Source organism: Zalophus californianus, chromosome 10, assembly GCF_009762305.2.
Source record: "Zalophus californianus isolate mZalCal1 chromosome 10, mZalCal1.pri.v2, whole genome shotgun sequence".
Classification (NCBI taxonomy): Eukaryota; Metazoa; Chordata; class Mammalia; order Carnivora; family Otariidae; genus Zalophus; species Zalophus californianus.
The window spans coordinates 105,185,130-105,201,541 of record NC_045604.1 but is presented as its reverse complement, the minus strand read 5'-3'; the positions used below and the strand labels follow the sequence as shown (position 1 = coordinate 105,201,541).

The following is a 16,412-nucleotide window of genomic DNA, read 5'->3' as shown; positions in this document are numbered from 1 at the left end:
ACTCAGGATGTGGCCGGTGTCCCTGCAGCCCCGGGCCACAGTCACTGCCCCCAGACAGATGGCAGGCTGGGGTATTTGATCCTCCTAAGAGGGTTGAGAAGAATTAGAACTTCAAGTATGGGGTCAGACCAGCCCTGGCCCCCTTCCAGGCCCAGCTCTACTGCGAGCCTGGGACCCTGGGCCAGTCACTGCATCCTTGAACCTGTTCCCTCATCCAGAACCTGGAAGCCAGCAGCACCCGCTACGTGCAAGCAGCGTCTTACTCGGGGAATAAATGGGACGGTGGGCCTGGCAGAGTCACTGGACCGCACGCGGTGAGAACTGGAGTGGGGACGGGGCAGCAGCCCAGGTCAGGGGGTGGGCTCTCGGGCCTCACCGCAGCTCGGTCATTGGGGAATGCGGGGCGAACAGGCAGTCTGCGGCTCCCTCCTGCTCGGACGCAGCAGGGTGCACGCACACGCACGCACACATGCACAGCCTCTCCACCAAAAAACACACCAAGGCCTGCTGACTTTGGCTATAGGGCATTTATTGCAAACAGAACATCTGAGGTATGAGAAGCTGACCTTGAACCCATGCCTGCCCTGGCTACGATGGGGCAGTCTCGCCTCACCCCACGCCAGGCCCCCGGCACTATGGACCCAAAGCAGCCCGCCAAGGGCAGGGCCCCACGCTCTGAGGTAGCTGCATCTTAAGCCCCCACAGTACAACTCCCCAGGCTTGCCCAACTCCCACGCAGATCCAGGCCTGGAGGGGAGGAGGGGGGGTGGAAGGCAGGCCCCGACAAACACTGCAGCCTCTGAGGAAAGGCACCTTCCTGCCTGCCCATCCCAGGGACAGCCCAGCCGGCGGCGTGGGGAGAGGGCGGCTGGCTGCCGGAGGCAGGCGGGGCGGGGCTGGGGCCGGCCAGGCTGGGGGGTCACTGCTGCTCCAGGCAGTCCTCGGTCACCCCCTGGGCAGCCAGCTCGGCCAGCACATTCTGCAGGTAGTTGGGGTCAGGGTAGCCGTGGCCTGTCACATTGCGGTCCATCTCTGTCTTGTGGTGGATCTCGTTCCACACCACTGTGTCCGTCTCTCCCGTGGTGCTGGACGTCCCTACTGTGAAGATGAGTCGCCTCTTCCAGGCCACCTTCAATAGCTCCAGGACCTGCCGCGGGGGGCGGAAAGGGAGGGAGGGCCTGGTGAGCGAGCGCAGGCCTGGGCACGGGTTTTTCACCCCGGAGCGGCAGGGCACAGGGACGGTCGACAGCTGCTGGCATCCACTGCTCGCTCCCCTTCCCGGGACTGACCTGCCCCAGCAGTGGGGGCCAGGATGGGCGCAGTGGCGTTGGGTGCAATGCCAGCCGTGGGTGGGGCACGCCAAGGGGTGCAAAGCCCTCTCTCTCCGACCTGTACTGTGACCGCCGGCAGAGCCGGGGCCAGGCCGCTCTCCTGAGTGAGCCCACCCACAGTCCCGGGCCTGGAGCCCCATCTGTGGCGGTCCCCGACCTCCGGCTCCAGTCCTAACTCCTCTCTCAACAACTCTAATCTAACAACTCTACCTGCTGACCTCACCGCCCAAGAGGACCCTCAGAGGGCACCACCATCCGCTGCTCAAGCCATACCTGGGGCCGGCCTAACTCGGCCCTACTTCCAAGTCGGCCTCTCCCTCCTGAGGGAGCCCGCGCCTCTCTGCTCCCCCACATCCAGTACCTGCCGGCCAGGCTCCCAGCAGCCAGAAGAAGCTTTTTCAAACCTCCAACCAGCAACACCCAGGGCGGCCTAGGGGTGCCCGATGCCCCACTGCCCCCACAAGGGGCTCTGGTCCTCCCCAGACTCTTCCCAGCCTCCAGCCCAGCCCACCTGCTGCCACTCACGAGCTGCTCTGTCTGCTGGGAATGCTCTCCCCAGTCTCAGCGAGGAGGTGGCTCTGCAGGCCGTCCCAGTCACCCAGTCCTTTCCTGTCCCCTGCACCCCCACTGCCCCCACCCCACTGATCTCGTCATGCTAACCTGACTGAAGACCAGGTGACCTGGCCCGGGAGGTTGACGGAAGAGGCCTCCTCTCCAGTCATCTCTCCTGGGGGAGCATGCCTAATGCACAGCCGCCCCTGGGAAGGAGGGGCCAGCACCCCAGCCAGCCCCAGAAGAAGAAGGTGAGCAGGGCAGAGCAGGCATGGCCACCAGGCTGGGCCCTTCCCCACCCCACCTGCTCGAACTGCCCATAAGCAGCCCCGGGGGGCCCCTTCCTCACCTTGCGGCCCTGGGCACTGTCTGGAAGGTAGCACTGGCGGGGAAACCCCCTGGCGGTGAACGGCTTCCCGGGGTTGGGGTGCTCTGGGCCCTGCAGGAGGAACGCAGACACTGGGTGTGGGTGCATCCTGAGAGGGGCCCAGCAGCCCAGCCCACCCTCTGCCTCCCCGGCCAGGGCTATTCCTGCACTTGAGACCAAATAAATCCGTGTCTCAGATCCCGCCCCTCAGAGACCGGACATGACACGGCCTTCCCTGACGCCAGGCCACTCGGTTTGGCACAGACTCTCCTGCAAACTGATGAGGCCAGAGCTCATCAAAGGCCGGGGCACACGCTCCCACCCTGCTGGTGCCCCTCTGGGCTCTGTGGCCGAGATGGCAGGGCCTCCTTCCTGACGCCCTCACCCCTTGCTCGAGATGGGGCCACAGCGGGGTCTGGCACAGGGGCAGCAAACAGGACGGGAGGGGAAGGGGCTAGAACAGTGGAAGGCCCTTGCTTGTCTGCCCTCTGCCACTCAGAGGCACATCACATACACCTCCAACACCCCCCCCCACCCACCAACACACACACACTGCTCTGTGGCTCTAAGGCCATCGGGAATGTTTTTAAAATTCACTATGACCCCCTGAGAAGAAGCAGAGGGAAACCAGGGAAAAGCATGTGGTTGGACAAAACAGGCACACCCCACCTGTCACAGACAGGCCCCTCTGGGTCCTGGTCTCCACTGCCCAGTACCTTCCCCACCTGCCACTGGTTCTGAGGTCAGCCCTGGCCCAAGCAGGAGGCCGAAAGACCCAGGGCTCCTATCTGGATCTCTACTGGGACCCTGGGACCTTCTGCTCAGGTTCCTGTCTTGTTCCTGACATTAGAGCTGGCCCCACCACACCCAAGGCAGGCCTGGATCTGGCCACTGAGCTGGCCTCTCAAGAGCAACTGCCCTCACCGTTGGCATCTCCCTGCCCTGTGGGATCCCCCGTTATTCAGCCCCTCAACACAAGCATTGTTCCTGCTTTATACACTTGGCCTTCTGCCCAGTACAAACCCAGCTACGATGTCTCTGCCCCCAGGATGCCCTCCCTGCATCAGGAAAGGGCTGCAGGCCACCTCTTTGCTTCCACAGCCCTACAAGCTTGTTCCGTCCCCAGACGCTGGTGCCTCCTGGCTCCTGGGAGCCTGAAATTGGGAGGCTGGGGCCTCCTGAGTGCCCCAGGGATCAGACCACTGAGAGAGGGGCGGCGTAGGAAGAAGACTGCCCCAGAGTGAGAGGGACCGATTCCAGAACGGTCCCAGGAGGCTCCTCTCGTGCCCCTTACCTGGATGCCGTGAGGAATGTTGTAAACTATGAGTATTGTTCCGCAGTCCTCATGGCCGGGGAGAGATACCTGGAACTTGAACACCTCCATCTTCCCCCGGGGCTGGGTCCCCGTTTTCTCCCCGTAGATGGTCTTGCAGGAAGGACACTGCAAACTTCCGTCCTGAGACAAAGCAGAGCACCATGGACTGAGCCGGTGGCCCTGAGAGAGTGCCTAGCACGGCCCCCTGCCCCACAGCAGGTCCCCAGCTCGTCCCCCGACTCCCTCCCGGCATAGAAACCCGACCCCAACGGCTTCCCTGGAAAGACGGTCGATGTGGGGGCGAGGTACTGGGAGACCAGCATCAAGGAGGCAAATCAGGTTGGTGTACAACAGTCTCCACGGTCGAACAGGTTTCAGACCAAACAAAAACCCCGTGACCTAGCAAATGCTGGTGCCAGCACCCTGGCTGGTACAGGGCGGCCCAGGGATGCTGCAGGCGGGAGACGCCACGCCAAGCCCCGAAGTCTGACACGTGACTCGGGTCCTCCTCTCTGTCCTCCCAACCTCTGTCCGTTCCGGCTAAGCGCCACCAAAGGACAGCAGCCAGGTGTCCCTTGCCACCTTCAGGCCCACAGCGGCCAAGTTCTACCCTGCCAAGGGCCCAGGCCTGGAGACATCGTGAGTCTGCCTCCGAGAGCGTCCCGGGCCCCCCGCAGGACAGCAGCAGTCCTCTGCTCAGCCGCAGCAGGACCGCAGCAGGACTGTGGGCACCTGTGGGAGGCAGACGTGCAGGCACCTTGTTCCCGTTGCAGTACATGGCCAGCAGACACAGCAGGTGGAAGGCATGGCTGCACTTGGCAAGGCGGCCCACAGCCATGGGCCCAATGGTCTTGCTGTCGGTCACATCGCTGTAGCCGGACACCACAGACAGTTTCTCCATACAGATGATGCAGTCCTGGAGGGAGACCAGCACAGGGCACGCTCACCGACAGCCCGCTGCGCCACAAGGGGGGGTGGAGGGTCTTAACAGGAAAAGGCCGTCATCTGCCGAAATGCCAGAATTATGGGCAGTCATTCCTGTAGTCAGTTGTCCCAGAGGTGGGGAAGACAGACGAGGCACCAGGATCCACGCCCTTAGAGGGTTCGCCACAGGAGAGGGGACGACAGGCGGCCACGAGCACAGGGGCACGGGGGCCTTGGCAGTGACAGAAGCACAGGCTGAAGACAGCAGCAGACACGGGCCGGGAGAAGGGAAACAACAGGGCAGGAAACTGAGAGGAGAGGACCTCAAAGCTGGCTGTCACGAGGGAGAAAGGACAAGGCTGACAAGGACGGGAACGGGCATGGCAGGGAAAGGGAAGAGAATGTTCTGGAGCAGAAAGCAGCCTAGTTTGGGAAGGGCGGTGGCAGCCGCGGGGGGCAGGGGTGAGTAGGGTGTAAAAGAGACAGGCGGGTCAGGACCAGGCCCATGAGGTTCTGACGGCCAAGCTGAGGAGCGGGGCTTTGTCTCCCATGGCAGGGGACCCTGCCGAAGGGTTTAAGGTGAGGCTACCAGCATGATCACAGCTGCCTGGAGGCCAGGAGGCTGGTACAGAGCAGCCCAGTTATGCCAGGTGGGGGCGGAGGCTGCAAGGGCAAAGGCAAGGACACAGATTTGCGTGCTGACAGCTCTGGAGGGAGGGTGGGGGACGCGGGGACAACCTCCAGGTCACTCAACCTTTACCAGCCAGAGCTGCGGGAGAAAGAGGTGGGGCGGAGGCCTCGGTTCTGTACTAGCACGACTGCCCTTTAATCCATGACCCCCTGCCCCGTGCCCCCAGAGTCCTTGGGACTCTCCATGCAAATCAGAGACCAGTGGCACAGCAGCCCCCAAAACGCGGCTCAGCACAGAGGCTCGGGTCCTACCGAAGCTGCTATGAGGGTCTGGCAGGCCCCGTAATGACAGCGAGGCTGACTGGCTCTCCCCACAGCCAGAGGGGCAGGAGTGCCAAGGGGACAAAGCCACGCTTTTCCCTAGCTCGGTCCTCGGGGAGTGAGGCAGGCTCTCCCACCCCTTGTCTCCAGGATGGCCCAGGCAGAGGGCTACGCACAGGCCTGTGTAGGAGCCTTGCTCAGGACCACAGCTCATGAGCGGCAAAGCTTAGATCAGAATTTGGGCCTCTGAAGCCAGGCCATCTCCCCTTGGTAAGGCCTGCCTCCTCCAGGAGGCTGGGAGATCAAACCCAAGTACCCGGACCACGGCCGGCACTCAGAGGCACCTTGGGAAGCACCCTCCCAGCAAGAAAAGGCTGGTAACCTTCTCCTCTGGAGCCAACCCTCATCTCCAAACCAAACCAGAAGCAGCGTGGCTCCAGCGACACGTACCTCATCTGGGGCCATTTTCAGCTCTTCCGTATACTTTTTTATCACCTGTTCTGGCTCTGGCTTTGGAGTCCCTCCTAGAAGAGAGAAGAACATTAGCAGTGTCCCAAGGAGTACGAACTGGAGACGCTGAATCTAGAGAGGAAGGAGGACAAGGGAGAGGCCCAAGCTGCCGGGAAGGACACTGAGAAGGGCCGAGGTGGGAGGGGTGAGCGTGCAAGAGGAGACACGGCACCACTGCAGACGCCCGGAGCTCGGCCTGGCAGAGCCCTATCTGGTCCACCCGCTGGAGGCCCGGCCCCAGGAGCCCTGGAGGCAGTGGACGAGGACCGGAGACCGGAGGTCCCAGCCGTCAGGAGCCATGTGTGGGCCTCCACCACATCCCCACGCGTATTCGGTCAGAAGGCTAGACCCAGGCTCTTCCGAGGACACACAGAAAGTCGAACAGCAGCTTCTACAACAAACCAGTCTGGAGCATGTTCCAGCAGTGCTGTTTCACTCAATCTCCATTACTCTCGTGAAAAAGCCAAGGCAAGAGAAGTTCCAGGAGCTGAACGTGCAGCGGGTGCCTGCCCGGCGGGCATCTGTGTGCACGCCGACTGCAGACAATGCCACATGGATAAGGTCACGACAAACCATGGTTTTCTCTTGCCTGGCCCTGGACCGTGGGGTCTCAGCGACACGCCAAGTCCGGGAAGGAGCTGGGACGCAGCAGGAAGGGCACCCCAGCCACCCCACTCCTCTCAAGACCCCCCACGTGCACAAAGTTGGGAGGGGCAGCCCTGCGCCTGCATCAACACTGAGCCCGGCCCCACACGGGCCCCCCCCAACGCCCCTTAAATGAGAAACTCTCGCAGCCGGGGAGAGAACTGGCCAGGTCTGGGGCTTCTCCAGCCAGAGGCAGCGGCAGAATGACAGAGAATGGCAGCAAAGCTGTGCAGGAGCAGAAAGGAGGACCCGGAAAGACCAGTGCAGCCGGGGAAAGCTCTTCTTCCTGCCTCCGGGTCGTTGGGTAGGTCCCGCTCCTAGCCTCTGACACCAGGGGGACCCTGGTCTGCACCCAAGTTCAGAGCCACCAGGTGTGGCTGCAAAGACAGACAAGCCTGAGGTCTCCACAGCCAAGTGCCCTCAAAACCAGAGAAGGCCAGGCGACAGCTAGGAGGGGAGCAGAGGCTGGGAGCAGGCAATGTCAGGTTTGGTTCTGGCTGTCACGCTGGGACCAAAGCATACCACCTGAACCTCAGCTCCCTCACCTCAAAATGCAGACCTCATCCTGACCCGAATTGTGACTGTTGTGAGAGGCAGTTATGGACCAAGGAATACCACCCTACCAACACACAAACGTCCCCCCAACTCCTTCACACACACACCCCCCACCCCCACACCCCCCACACCAATGTACCTCCACCCCTCACACACTCCCCACAGTCCCACACACACACACATATCCCCCACCCATCAAAACACACACACACCCTCACACACGCAGCCCACACCCCCTCACAAACAGCCCCTCCAACCCCCTCACACACGCAGCCCACACCCCCTCACAAACAGCCCCTCCAACCTCTTCACACACACACACCTCCACACAAATGTACCTCTACCCCTTCACACACATACCACACACACACAAATGTCCCCCAACACATTCCACACACACCCAAACTTCCCCACACACATGTAAACGTCACACACATACACACACACGCACATGCGCACCCTCCCTGCACCCTCCCCCCAACACATACAGACACACACAGATTTCTAGGCCCCGGACTGGTCACTGGTGAGAAGGCCAGGCCAGAGCACAGTGACCGCCAGCACTGGTAGCTGTCCTGGTAGCTGCTGGGACTCAGAGTGAGGAGAGGAGCATTTTAGAAAAGCATAGGGACCCCAGGACCCCATCTGCCGGGACTAGCCTTGGGCCCAGCTCTGGTGAGGCCTGGCTCAGCATCTCATTTCCCCGCTACTTGCCCTTGCCCAGGTGGCCTTTTAGAACCCAAGGTAGCTTTCCACGATCCACACTTCTCTTAAGGGGGCTAGCCAGGTGACCACCAACCCCAAGAAAGGGACATCTGAGCCCAGGAAGGAAGGTCAGAGTGTCTACCAAGAGCCTGCATTCTTCCCGGGCCAGTCTGAGTGTCTCAGGAAGCTCCGGGCCTGTGCAAAGGCCCACACTCCCTCCAAAGGCCCATGCCACTTGCTGGGCCTCCCTGACACCTGCAGGGTTGGGGTTAGATAGGCAGTGGGCATGATCAGAGCACCCCCGTGACTACATGCCGGGCGCCTCATGTGTGCATTTCCTATTCCTCCCACGACCGACCTGCTAGTAAGTACCAGGTGCCGGCTCATGCATGGAGACACAGGTGTGAGACATGAAGCCAGAACCAAGACTGGAACCCAGGCTGGCTGCGCCAGAGCCGTGCTCGCTTGCTCACCACAACACGCTGAAGGTCACCGGGCTTTCAGCAGTCTGTGCATCTCCAGCCCAAAGTCAGAGGCATAGGCTTTCGAAATGGTAGGTTAAGAACTTACTACCCACAGGCCCCTTCACGTAAGTCTGCTTAAAATCCACAGCACCTTCCATGGTCCTGAAACCCCTTCCTCCCCAGCCATGTGATGGGCAGCGCAGCACCATTGGGGGACTCCTCTGAAGTAGTCCTTCGTGGTGGCCAGATAGGGCTGGGGGCCTTTCCTGAGACGCACGCTGGCCCTGCTGGGAGGGACAGAGTCACCCCAGCCTGAGCTGGCCTCAGCCCATGCTTGTGTTTATAGAGTCACAGAGGCCTCAAGAACAGGCCCCTCACACTCCACCTGTGCCAGGAAGACAGGAGCTTCTGAACTGTGGGTTTTCGGCAGTAAGTGGCTTTTGGGGCCCACCTCTGCACCAAGGGCAGGCAAAAGGGCCATTGAGGCCCTCCCCTGGGGACAAAGGAAGCGGAGAAGGGCCGTGGGGGTCAGAGAAGAGTGATCGATGCAGGAGAGTCAGAGGCAGCAAGACTCGGAGGCTTAGCAGAGGCCAGAGAGTATTTGTGAGCAGGAACTACCTTTCATGGACATTTTCCTCAATCTCTTAACTGAGCTGTGACTTTTAGAGGCCAGACAGGAGGCGGGAGGGCTGGCGGGCTGGGGTGCGCGGCTAAGACACACAGGGAGTCCAATGGCTGACATCAGAATACTCGTCATGCCTACACGGGGTGCGAGATCAGACATGCAGAGAGGGGAGAAACGTTAGAAGGAGTCATTCGGCATGTGACATCCACAAACCCCGGCTGAGTCCAGGTGGCACTGTGAACGGCCAGCAGGACCCACCGATCTTCCCGAGGAATCGGCTGCTGGAGGCTCGAGGCAGCTAAGCTCCAGGCCAGGAACCAGTGAAATGCCCGGCTCATCAGAGCTCCACAGGTATCTGTACGAGCCACCAACTGGCCCACGCACACAGCATGCGGGGAAGGGGCAGGGCGAGGCTCTTTGCTTCAGGAGGGCAGGATGCCATTCCGGGGGGGAATCTCCCTTCTGCCAGGCGCAAGAAGGAGAGCAGAGGGGTGACATGGAAGGGCATGGGCAAGCTATGGAGACATGGACAGGGTCTCATGCTCACAGTCCCCCCGCCCCCCGTACTTCCCCCAGCCGTGCCCTCTGGGCTCCTGGTCACCTTGCCTCCAGTGGGGTGCTATCTGCTTTTCACGCCCATCTGGCCCCCCTAGGTGCTTCCAGTGCCATTGCTAGGGTGGGTGAACAGAATGCTGGCCCCGGGGACTGCTCCCCGACTAAGGCCTCCCCCTGGCCCCTGTGGCCGATCCTCTGGAGCAGCCAATGGTCCCAGGCCGTGGCTTCCTTCTCTAGCGCCCTCAGTCAAGGCTCAAACAAGCCTTCTCTGTCCTGGAGGGTAGCACCGTGGGCACACCCACAGGGGGAAGGCCTCACTCCGCAGCCTGGTGTTCCACACATGCTATAGCTGGACCCTCACCCCATGCTGCTCCCTTGGCACTCGCTGAGGACCCAATACCTCCCGGGAACCCAGCATGTCCTCCCGTGGGAGCCCCTATTCCTGCCACACTTTCAGCCTGCCTTGCTGTCCACAGCACCACCCACCCAATCCTCCCTGCCCTCCGTCTAGCTCAGTAAAACCTCCTCCACAGGGCAAGTGAGCTCTTGAGTGTCTCAGGAAGCTCCGGGCCTGCCCTGAGGCAGGCTTTCCGAGCCTGAGGAAGACTTTCCGAGCACTCAGTATCAGGCTCAAGGGCTGGGTACCGAGGGCAACCCGGGGCAGGAAGCAGAGATCCTGGATGGGCCAGCCACTGTGGCCTCGAAGAACAAAGACTGAATGTGGCAAATGTGCCCAGTCGGGGACAGAAGCAGAGGCCAGCCAGCAGCCTGGGCAGCACAGCAGAGGTGGGAGGGGGCGCTGTGGCGGCCACTCGCAAAAGACACCAAAGCGCACATCGGAAGACCAAGGCTGCACCCCGGGCACTTGTTCATCAGGCAATGTGATGCCACCAGCGTCTCAAGGTTGGTTGCTCCTGAGCTCCAAAGTAGGTTTGAACTAGATGTCAGGCAGACCGAATGACAAGCAGGCACGGGGGAGGGGAGGGGGCACAACGGGAACAATGCTTTCGTAGAACCCTGCGCCTTTGCACTGACCATGACCTCCTCCCCCAACACTCTCTGCTCCACTTCAACCAGACCTCTCTCCAAGCGTCACCTACGAGGCAGCCCTTCCCTGACCACCCCATCTAAAAGGGCCACGTCCCCCTCTGTCTGTGTCTCCTTTACCCTGCTTAGCGTTCTTACTACATGAAAGGACTCGCATCTTTATGTTATGTTATGGTGTTATGACTGCTGTCTTCCCTGCACCGAGCACTGAGGGCAGGGCCCAGTCACAGGAGGTGCACAGCACCTGTCTGCTGGGGAACCAAGATCCCCCTGAATGCTGCCGGGTGGCTTCTTTGAGGCCAGCATGAACAATGCTTCTGCCCTCGTCGATGCAGGACCCCTCCCCTGAATTCAAGTCACAGACACAGAAGTCTCAACTTAGAAGCCTGCAGAGCAGGAGCCCCTGCTCCGTGCGTCGGCCTTCTTGCGGGAAAGTGTGAAAATCACCCCACACCTACACTTTGTAAAGGCAACATCCACTGGACAGGATGGGTTGCTGGGGGGGGGGGGGCGGGGGCGGGAAACGCCATGAGTGGGCCATCACAACTTCCCAACAGCAGGGCTCAGGGACAGCCCCCCAAGCTCACATGGCCACAGCTCCCCCAATTATCTGAGAGGGTGCCCACTTCTCCGCCAGACCCCCAGAGAGAGGCCCTGCAGCGGTCAGATGTGCAAACATCTCCTTTCGGACACCGGGGCTCCGGTCCCCCTGTCCTCTGACCGACCTGACCAAGCTGGGTCCCAATTCCACTCGGCCCTGGCTGCCCGGCCCTGGGGGGGCTGCAGCAGCGTGAAACACAGACACTCCGAGGAGAGGGCTGGGCCCGGGCGTGGCCAGGGAAGCTGTCACCTGAGGCACTGCTGGCCTGACAGGAGGCGGCTCCTCCATGGCCTTCCTCTGCCTGCGTAGAGGGTACCCAGTCCTTCCACAGCATGACCACTGCTTTGTAAACCTACCCGCAAAACCCCACGTCCCTCAACGGCGGCCCGAGTATTCCCGAATCCATTAACGTGGCCCGGGGAAAGAAGACATTCTCCAGACCCTACTTCCTGGGGGCTGGCTCGGGTTCTCTCCTTCCCTGGCACCTGAGACTAGAGTCCCACCGGCAGGTGCAAGGCAGAGCCTGTGTTCAGAGGAGGTGGCATCTGGCCACGAGCTCCAGTCTCCACTCCTTGCTGGCTGGGACCGAGATCCCCAAATTTCCCCAATGAATAAAATGGAGGTTAAAAGACCCACCTACCTCCAGGATTGATCTGAGAGCCAAGGGGATGGGGGACACTAAGGACACTCTGGGCCACAGACTAAAAGGGTCCTCAGCCTCAAGAGCATAGGAAAGGGAGCAAGTGCAACTCGAGCCCCAGAACACTTCTGAGCTGCGTTTAGAAAGGTTTTTATAGCATCTGTATTTTAGCCTTAGTGATTACAGAGCTGAATGGAGCTCAGTCTTGTGCCGGCTACGCCTGGTCACCCACAACCTTTCTCCAATAAGATCACCACCCCACGCATGCACGCACGGGTCTGACTCAGCTGGTACCACATGAAGACCTCAACTGGGTGGGAACTTTGCAATCGCCACATGTCTGCTCACTGTTCTCTGTGCCCCGGCACAGGGCTGATGGCTGAGCAGCTGAAGCAGGTTCCAGAGGGCCCCACTCTCCCATCTTCTCCCACCTCTCTGACTGGTCCCTCCATCTCCTTCCAGTTCTCTTCCCAGCATCCCACCTGCAGTCTCTGTAAGCTCATACATCCCCCCCATGGGGGGCAGAGGTCACCCCGTTCCGCCCTAGACTGCTCTTCTGAGCTGCACATCTAAATGCCCACTGCCTCCAGGACAGCTCCGCCCAGGTACGACCCAGCAGCGCCCGCCCCCCTTGCCCCTCTACGTGCTCCCACCGGACTGGGGAATGGCACAGTGTAACTGCTGAGAACCTAGGTTCTGGAGCCCAGAATGCTGGTGCTGAGTCCCAGCTCTGCCAAGGGCTGGCCGGCTGATCTTGAGAAGTTTCTAGAACTCTCTGAGGCTCAGTTTCCTCAAGTATAAAATAAGGAATAAAAGTTCCTACCTCGCAGAGCTGTTACTGGGAAGAAATGAAGGAAGATACACACAAAACCCCTCCTTAGTGCCTCAGCCGCACACCGGGCCTCATTCCATTCCTTCTCTCGACCCACCTAGTCACCAAGACAGAAGCTTTTACCTCCACCACTGCCGAGGCCCGAGTCAGGCCCTTGGCTAGCTCCCCTGAGCCATGGAGTCGGGCTCTGCACGGGTCTCCCTGCTCCAGGCCTGTCCCCTCGAACCCCACTGTGCTACTACAGTGACTCACTTAACACACAGACTTGGGTTATCTTATTCTCCTGCTTCAACCTCACTACACTCCCCCTACCTTTCTATGACATTTTGCCTTTCCCACTCATTAAAAAGTAATTTTCAGTAACTCCCTAACCTATAAAAGGAATTTTAAAAACAGTTCAAAGGTGTATGGTTAACAAAAGATCGAGGTGGACACAAAACCACTGATTCAAAGCAGAACTCCAGCCAAAACAGCTGAGTTCCCCCCGAGGGCCCCTTCAGGGAAATACGTAAAGCATTTCAGGACGGACAAGTGACTCAAACCATAATTAAAGTGACGTGGAGGGGCGCCTGGGTGGCTCAGTCAGTTAAGCGTCTGCCTGTGGCCCAGGTCATGATCCCAGGGTCCTGGGATCAAGCCCCACATCGGGCTCCCTGCTCAGTGGGGAGCCTGCTTTTCCCTCTCCCTCTGCCCCTCCCCCTGCTTATGTTCTCTCTCTCTCTCTCTCTCTCCCCCACTCTCTGTCAAATAAATAAATAAATAAATAAATAAAATCTTTATTAAAAAAAAAAAGTGATGTGGAAATTTCAAAGATGGGGAAAGGTCCACACCAGGGTACCCACTGTCATCAGGCAGGCCGCCCCCCCCCCCCCCCCGAGTGAAAGGCTCACTCACTGAGGGTACGCCATCACGGAAAAGAGGCACCCCCCCCCCCCCACCATGGAGCCACTGTGGCTTTCCGTGAGAACAGAGAGAGTAACAAGACCCCCACCCCACAGTCTCCCCCCCGGCCCACGCATTCTCCCACAGCCTCTACGTCCTGTCCCGCCAGACACAGCCTGTTCTGGAACCCAGGACCCAGCAAGGTGCCTACCTGCAAGGGCTTGCTGGACCCGGCTGGGCTTCGGCATCTGCACGGGCACCGCGGCGGGGATGCTCCCAGGGCTGCTCGCAGGACCGCTGGGGAGGGAGGCACTTTGGGAGAAGAGAGAACAAAGCTGAATGTAGGAGCCAACTTAGCAGAAACCAGAGCCAGAGCCAGCCCAAGATGTGAAAACGCTGGTGCTGCTGGGGCCCCTTCAGAACTTCACTTTGCATGGCCACGTCCGTGTGAACGAGGACTTCTGGGTTGTTTTTTTGTTTTTTTTTTAATTAAAGACCCTGATATCTGGAAAGAGGAGCAAAGAAAGCTGAATTTCACCACGCTCAGACCCAAATTAACCTAGAGAAGCTGAATACTGAGGATGTGAAGCCCACAGCCTGGCCCACCACCCCGGCCAAAATCAAGTAGGGAGAGTCAAACTCCAAGCCAGGCTAAGAGGCGGGAGAGCATTGGCAGGCGGGGCCAGAGCCGTGATGGGAAAGAACAGCGCTGGGGTGAGACTCAGAAGTTTACAAGTGATCAAGAAGGAAGCTTTAAGCGTTAAAAAAAAAAAAAAAAAAAAAAAAAAGGTTTTCCTGGGCAATTCAGATTCTGAAGACAATCCTAAAAGAATTTTGAGCTCACTAGCTTTGTCAGAATGAGAGCTCTACGGTACCTAGAGAGGGAAATCTGGCAGAAACCACTCTAACACATACTCCAGACCAATATCACCAGTAATATGACCAATCAACACCAGCAACCCCAAGAAATGGTGCTCTGAGAAGGACATAACACCACTTTTGTGGTTCCTGCCAAAACTGCATAACCTCAAGCATGAGAAAGCAACTGACAAGCCCAAATTAAGGGACATTCGACAAAGTAACTCTTCAAAAGTATCAAGGTTATGGACAATAAAGACGGAGGAACTCCTACTGAAGGGAGGATGGGGAGGAGACAACTGAATGTGAGGCAGGATCCCGACAGAACGGGAGCAGCAGTGGACAAAGTGAAAATCGAGAAAAGTCCTTGGTTAACAGTAATGCCCCCATGATGGCAATTGTCTGGCTTTACAAGGTAAGTCAAGGGAGGGAGTGATGGAAACTCTCTGTACTATTTTTGTAACTTTTCTGTAAATCTAAAATTAGTTCAAAAGTAAGGGTTTTTTTTGTTTGTTTTTTTAAATAAGGGTCTTCCTTCCCACAGTAACTATGTTTGGGTCTTTCATTTGGTTTTAAGCCATTATATTTTTCAAGTGATAATAAATCTATGCCACTGTGGTTTGGGGGAAGGCCCCCCCTCACTGGAGAATGGTTGCTGTAGATGGCCTGAGATGCCTGGCAAACACCCGCCCCCCGCCGCCGACCTGCCACTCCAATTCCTGTGTCTTCCCGTCCATCCCTGCCCACGTTATGGATGGTGACACCAGAAGGGTTATGAAACCCTTTTGCATAGTCCCTACACCGGAGCTCCCCAAGGATAGGGCCGGGCTGCATTAGTCTGTTCCACTGGGCCTAGCCTGGAGCGGGGAAGGTGCTCAGGAAATGATGGACAGCTCTGATCTCCTGTACAACCCTCGCAGCTGCCAGCAAACCAACAACCTGCCTGGTTTATGGTGAGTGCTTCTGGAAACTGCCCCAGATCCTTCCTCACCACCAGTCCCGGGGGCACAGATCCTACTGGTGGAATCTACAGGGAGCTGGCCGGTTCTGATCCAAACCAGAACCTAACACTCAGCTGGTGCTGAAGCTGCCAGGGCCCCCCTGCACAGGGTTGGGAGCACAGCAGGCGCTCCAGTACATATTTGAGCAAAGAGGTTATTTTGTTTTCATTTCCGGATCGTTCTCCCCAAAGAGAATCACCCGTGTGACACTTGCCCTCCTCAGCTACTCTCAAGCCCGAGAGAACAAGGGACCTGGCCCTGGAGAGCTCTGATAATGCAATGGAAGCGCTGGGCGCTCAGAACACCTGGGCTAACTAAGCTTTTGGCCCCACTAAACCATTTAAGTCAGAGCAACCACCTCCCCCTTTCCTGAGCCTGTCTCTCCACTTTGGTTTTTAAAAGGAAAGTAGATAATCTCTGACAGTCTTTGCAATTCTCAGGTCCTAGAAGTGAAGGAGTTCCAGAAGACAGAGCCCTTCCAGGCATCCTTCATCTCCCAAGCCAGCTCTACGGGGGACATGGAGCTTGAGCCCTCAGCCAGGAAGCCGGAAAGCTGAAGCTTGGCTCGACAACTCCCCCAAGTTAGTGGGCTACTCATCGCTGGCCCAGAGGGGGTCCCAGAAGTGGGGTCCTCCTTTGCTGGGGAGAGGCACATATCTGAAGGAGAAGGCCTTAGGTTCTACCACCAACACTTGGAGCAGAAAGCAGACAGGCCATTAAGGCTCCCACTGGGAAGCTCACCCTGGAACTGGGGCCAGGAACTGTGACTAAGTTCTGTGGGTCTCACACTGTTGCCACTTCCCCTATCACTCATCCCAGTTCCTCCCCCAGATGTTTCCCTGCAGTGATGAGAGCAGTAAAAGGACCCAGCGGTTCCCAAGATGGGGACTCTCAGGGTGGACGGAACCTCGGAGGTCACCGATCCCCCTCCACCATCCTCAAAGGGCCCAGACGGGCAGAATGTCCCCAACATGGGCACTGTTCGCCCCAAGGAGTGCCCTTATGAGACTTCCTTCCAGTCACGGCCTCCCATTCGTGGGTCTACCTACTAG

At 58.8% G+C, this 16,412-nt stretch overlaps 1 protein-coding gene across 9 annotated transcripts in view; it reads right to left on the bottom strand.

Annotated features, from left to right (window-relative positions):
* Positions 1 to 514: 514 nt before the first annotated feature.
* Positions 515 to 16,412, bottom strand: part of DTX2 (deltex E3 ubiquitin ligase 2) — a 35,472-nt gene continuing 19,574 nt past the window's right edge. For 8 of the 9 annotated variants that reach the window (XM_027611473.2, XM_027611479.2, XM_027611472.1 and 5 more), the window contains 7 exons: positions 13,713 to 13,813; positions 8,938 to 9,078; positions 5,891 to 5,964; positions 4,323 to 4,481; positions 3,545 to 3,706; positions 2,233 to 2,322; positions 515 to 1,147 (listed from right to left, as the gene is read on the bottom strand). In XM_027611473.2, the coding sequence (XP_027467274.1) occupies positions 920 to 1,147; positions 2,233 to 2,322; positions 3,545 to 3,706; positions 4,323 to 4,481; positions 5,891 to 5,964; positions 8,938 to 9,078; positions 13,713 to 13,813 (955 nt within the window). In that variant the 3' untranslated portion in view covers positions 515 to 919. The remainder of the gene's footprint in view (positions 1,148 to 2,232; positions 2,323 to 3,544; positions 3,707 to 4,322; positions 4,482 to 5,890; positions 5,965 to 8,937; positions 9,079 to 13,712; positions 13,814 to 16,412) is intronic. The other variant, XM_027611480.1, reaches the window with a different exon arrangement.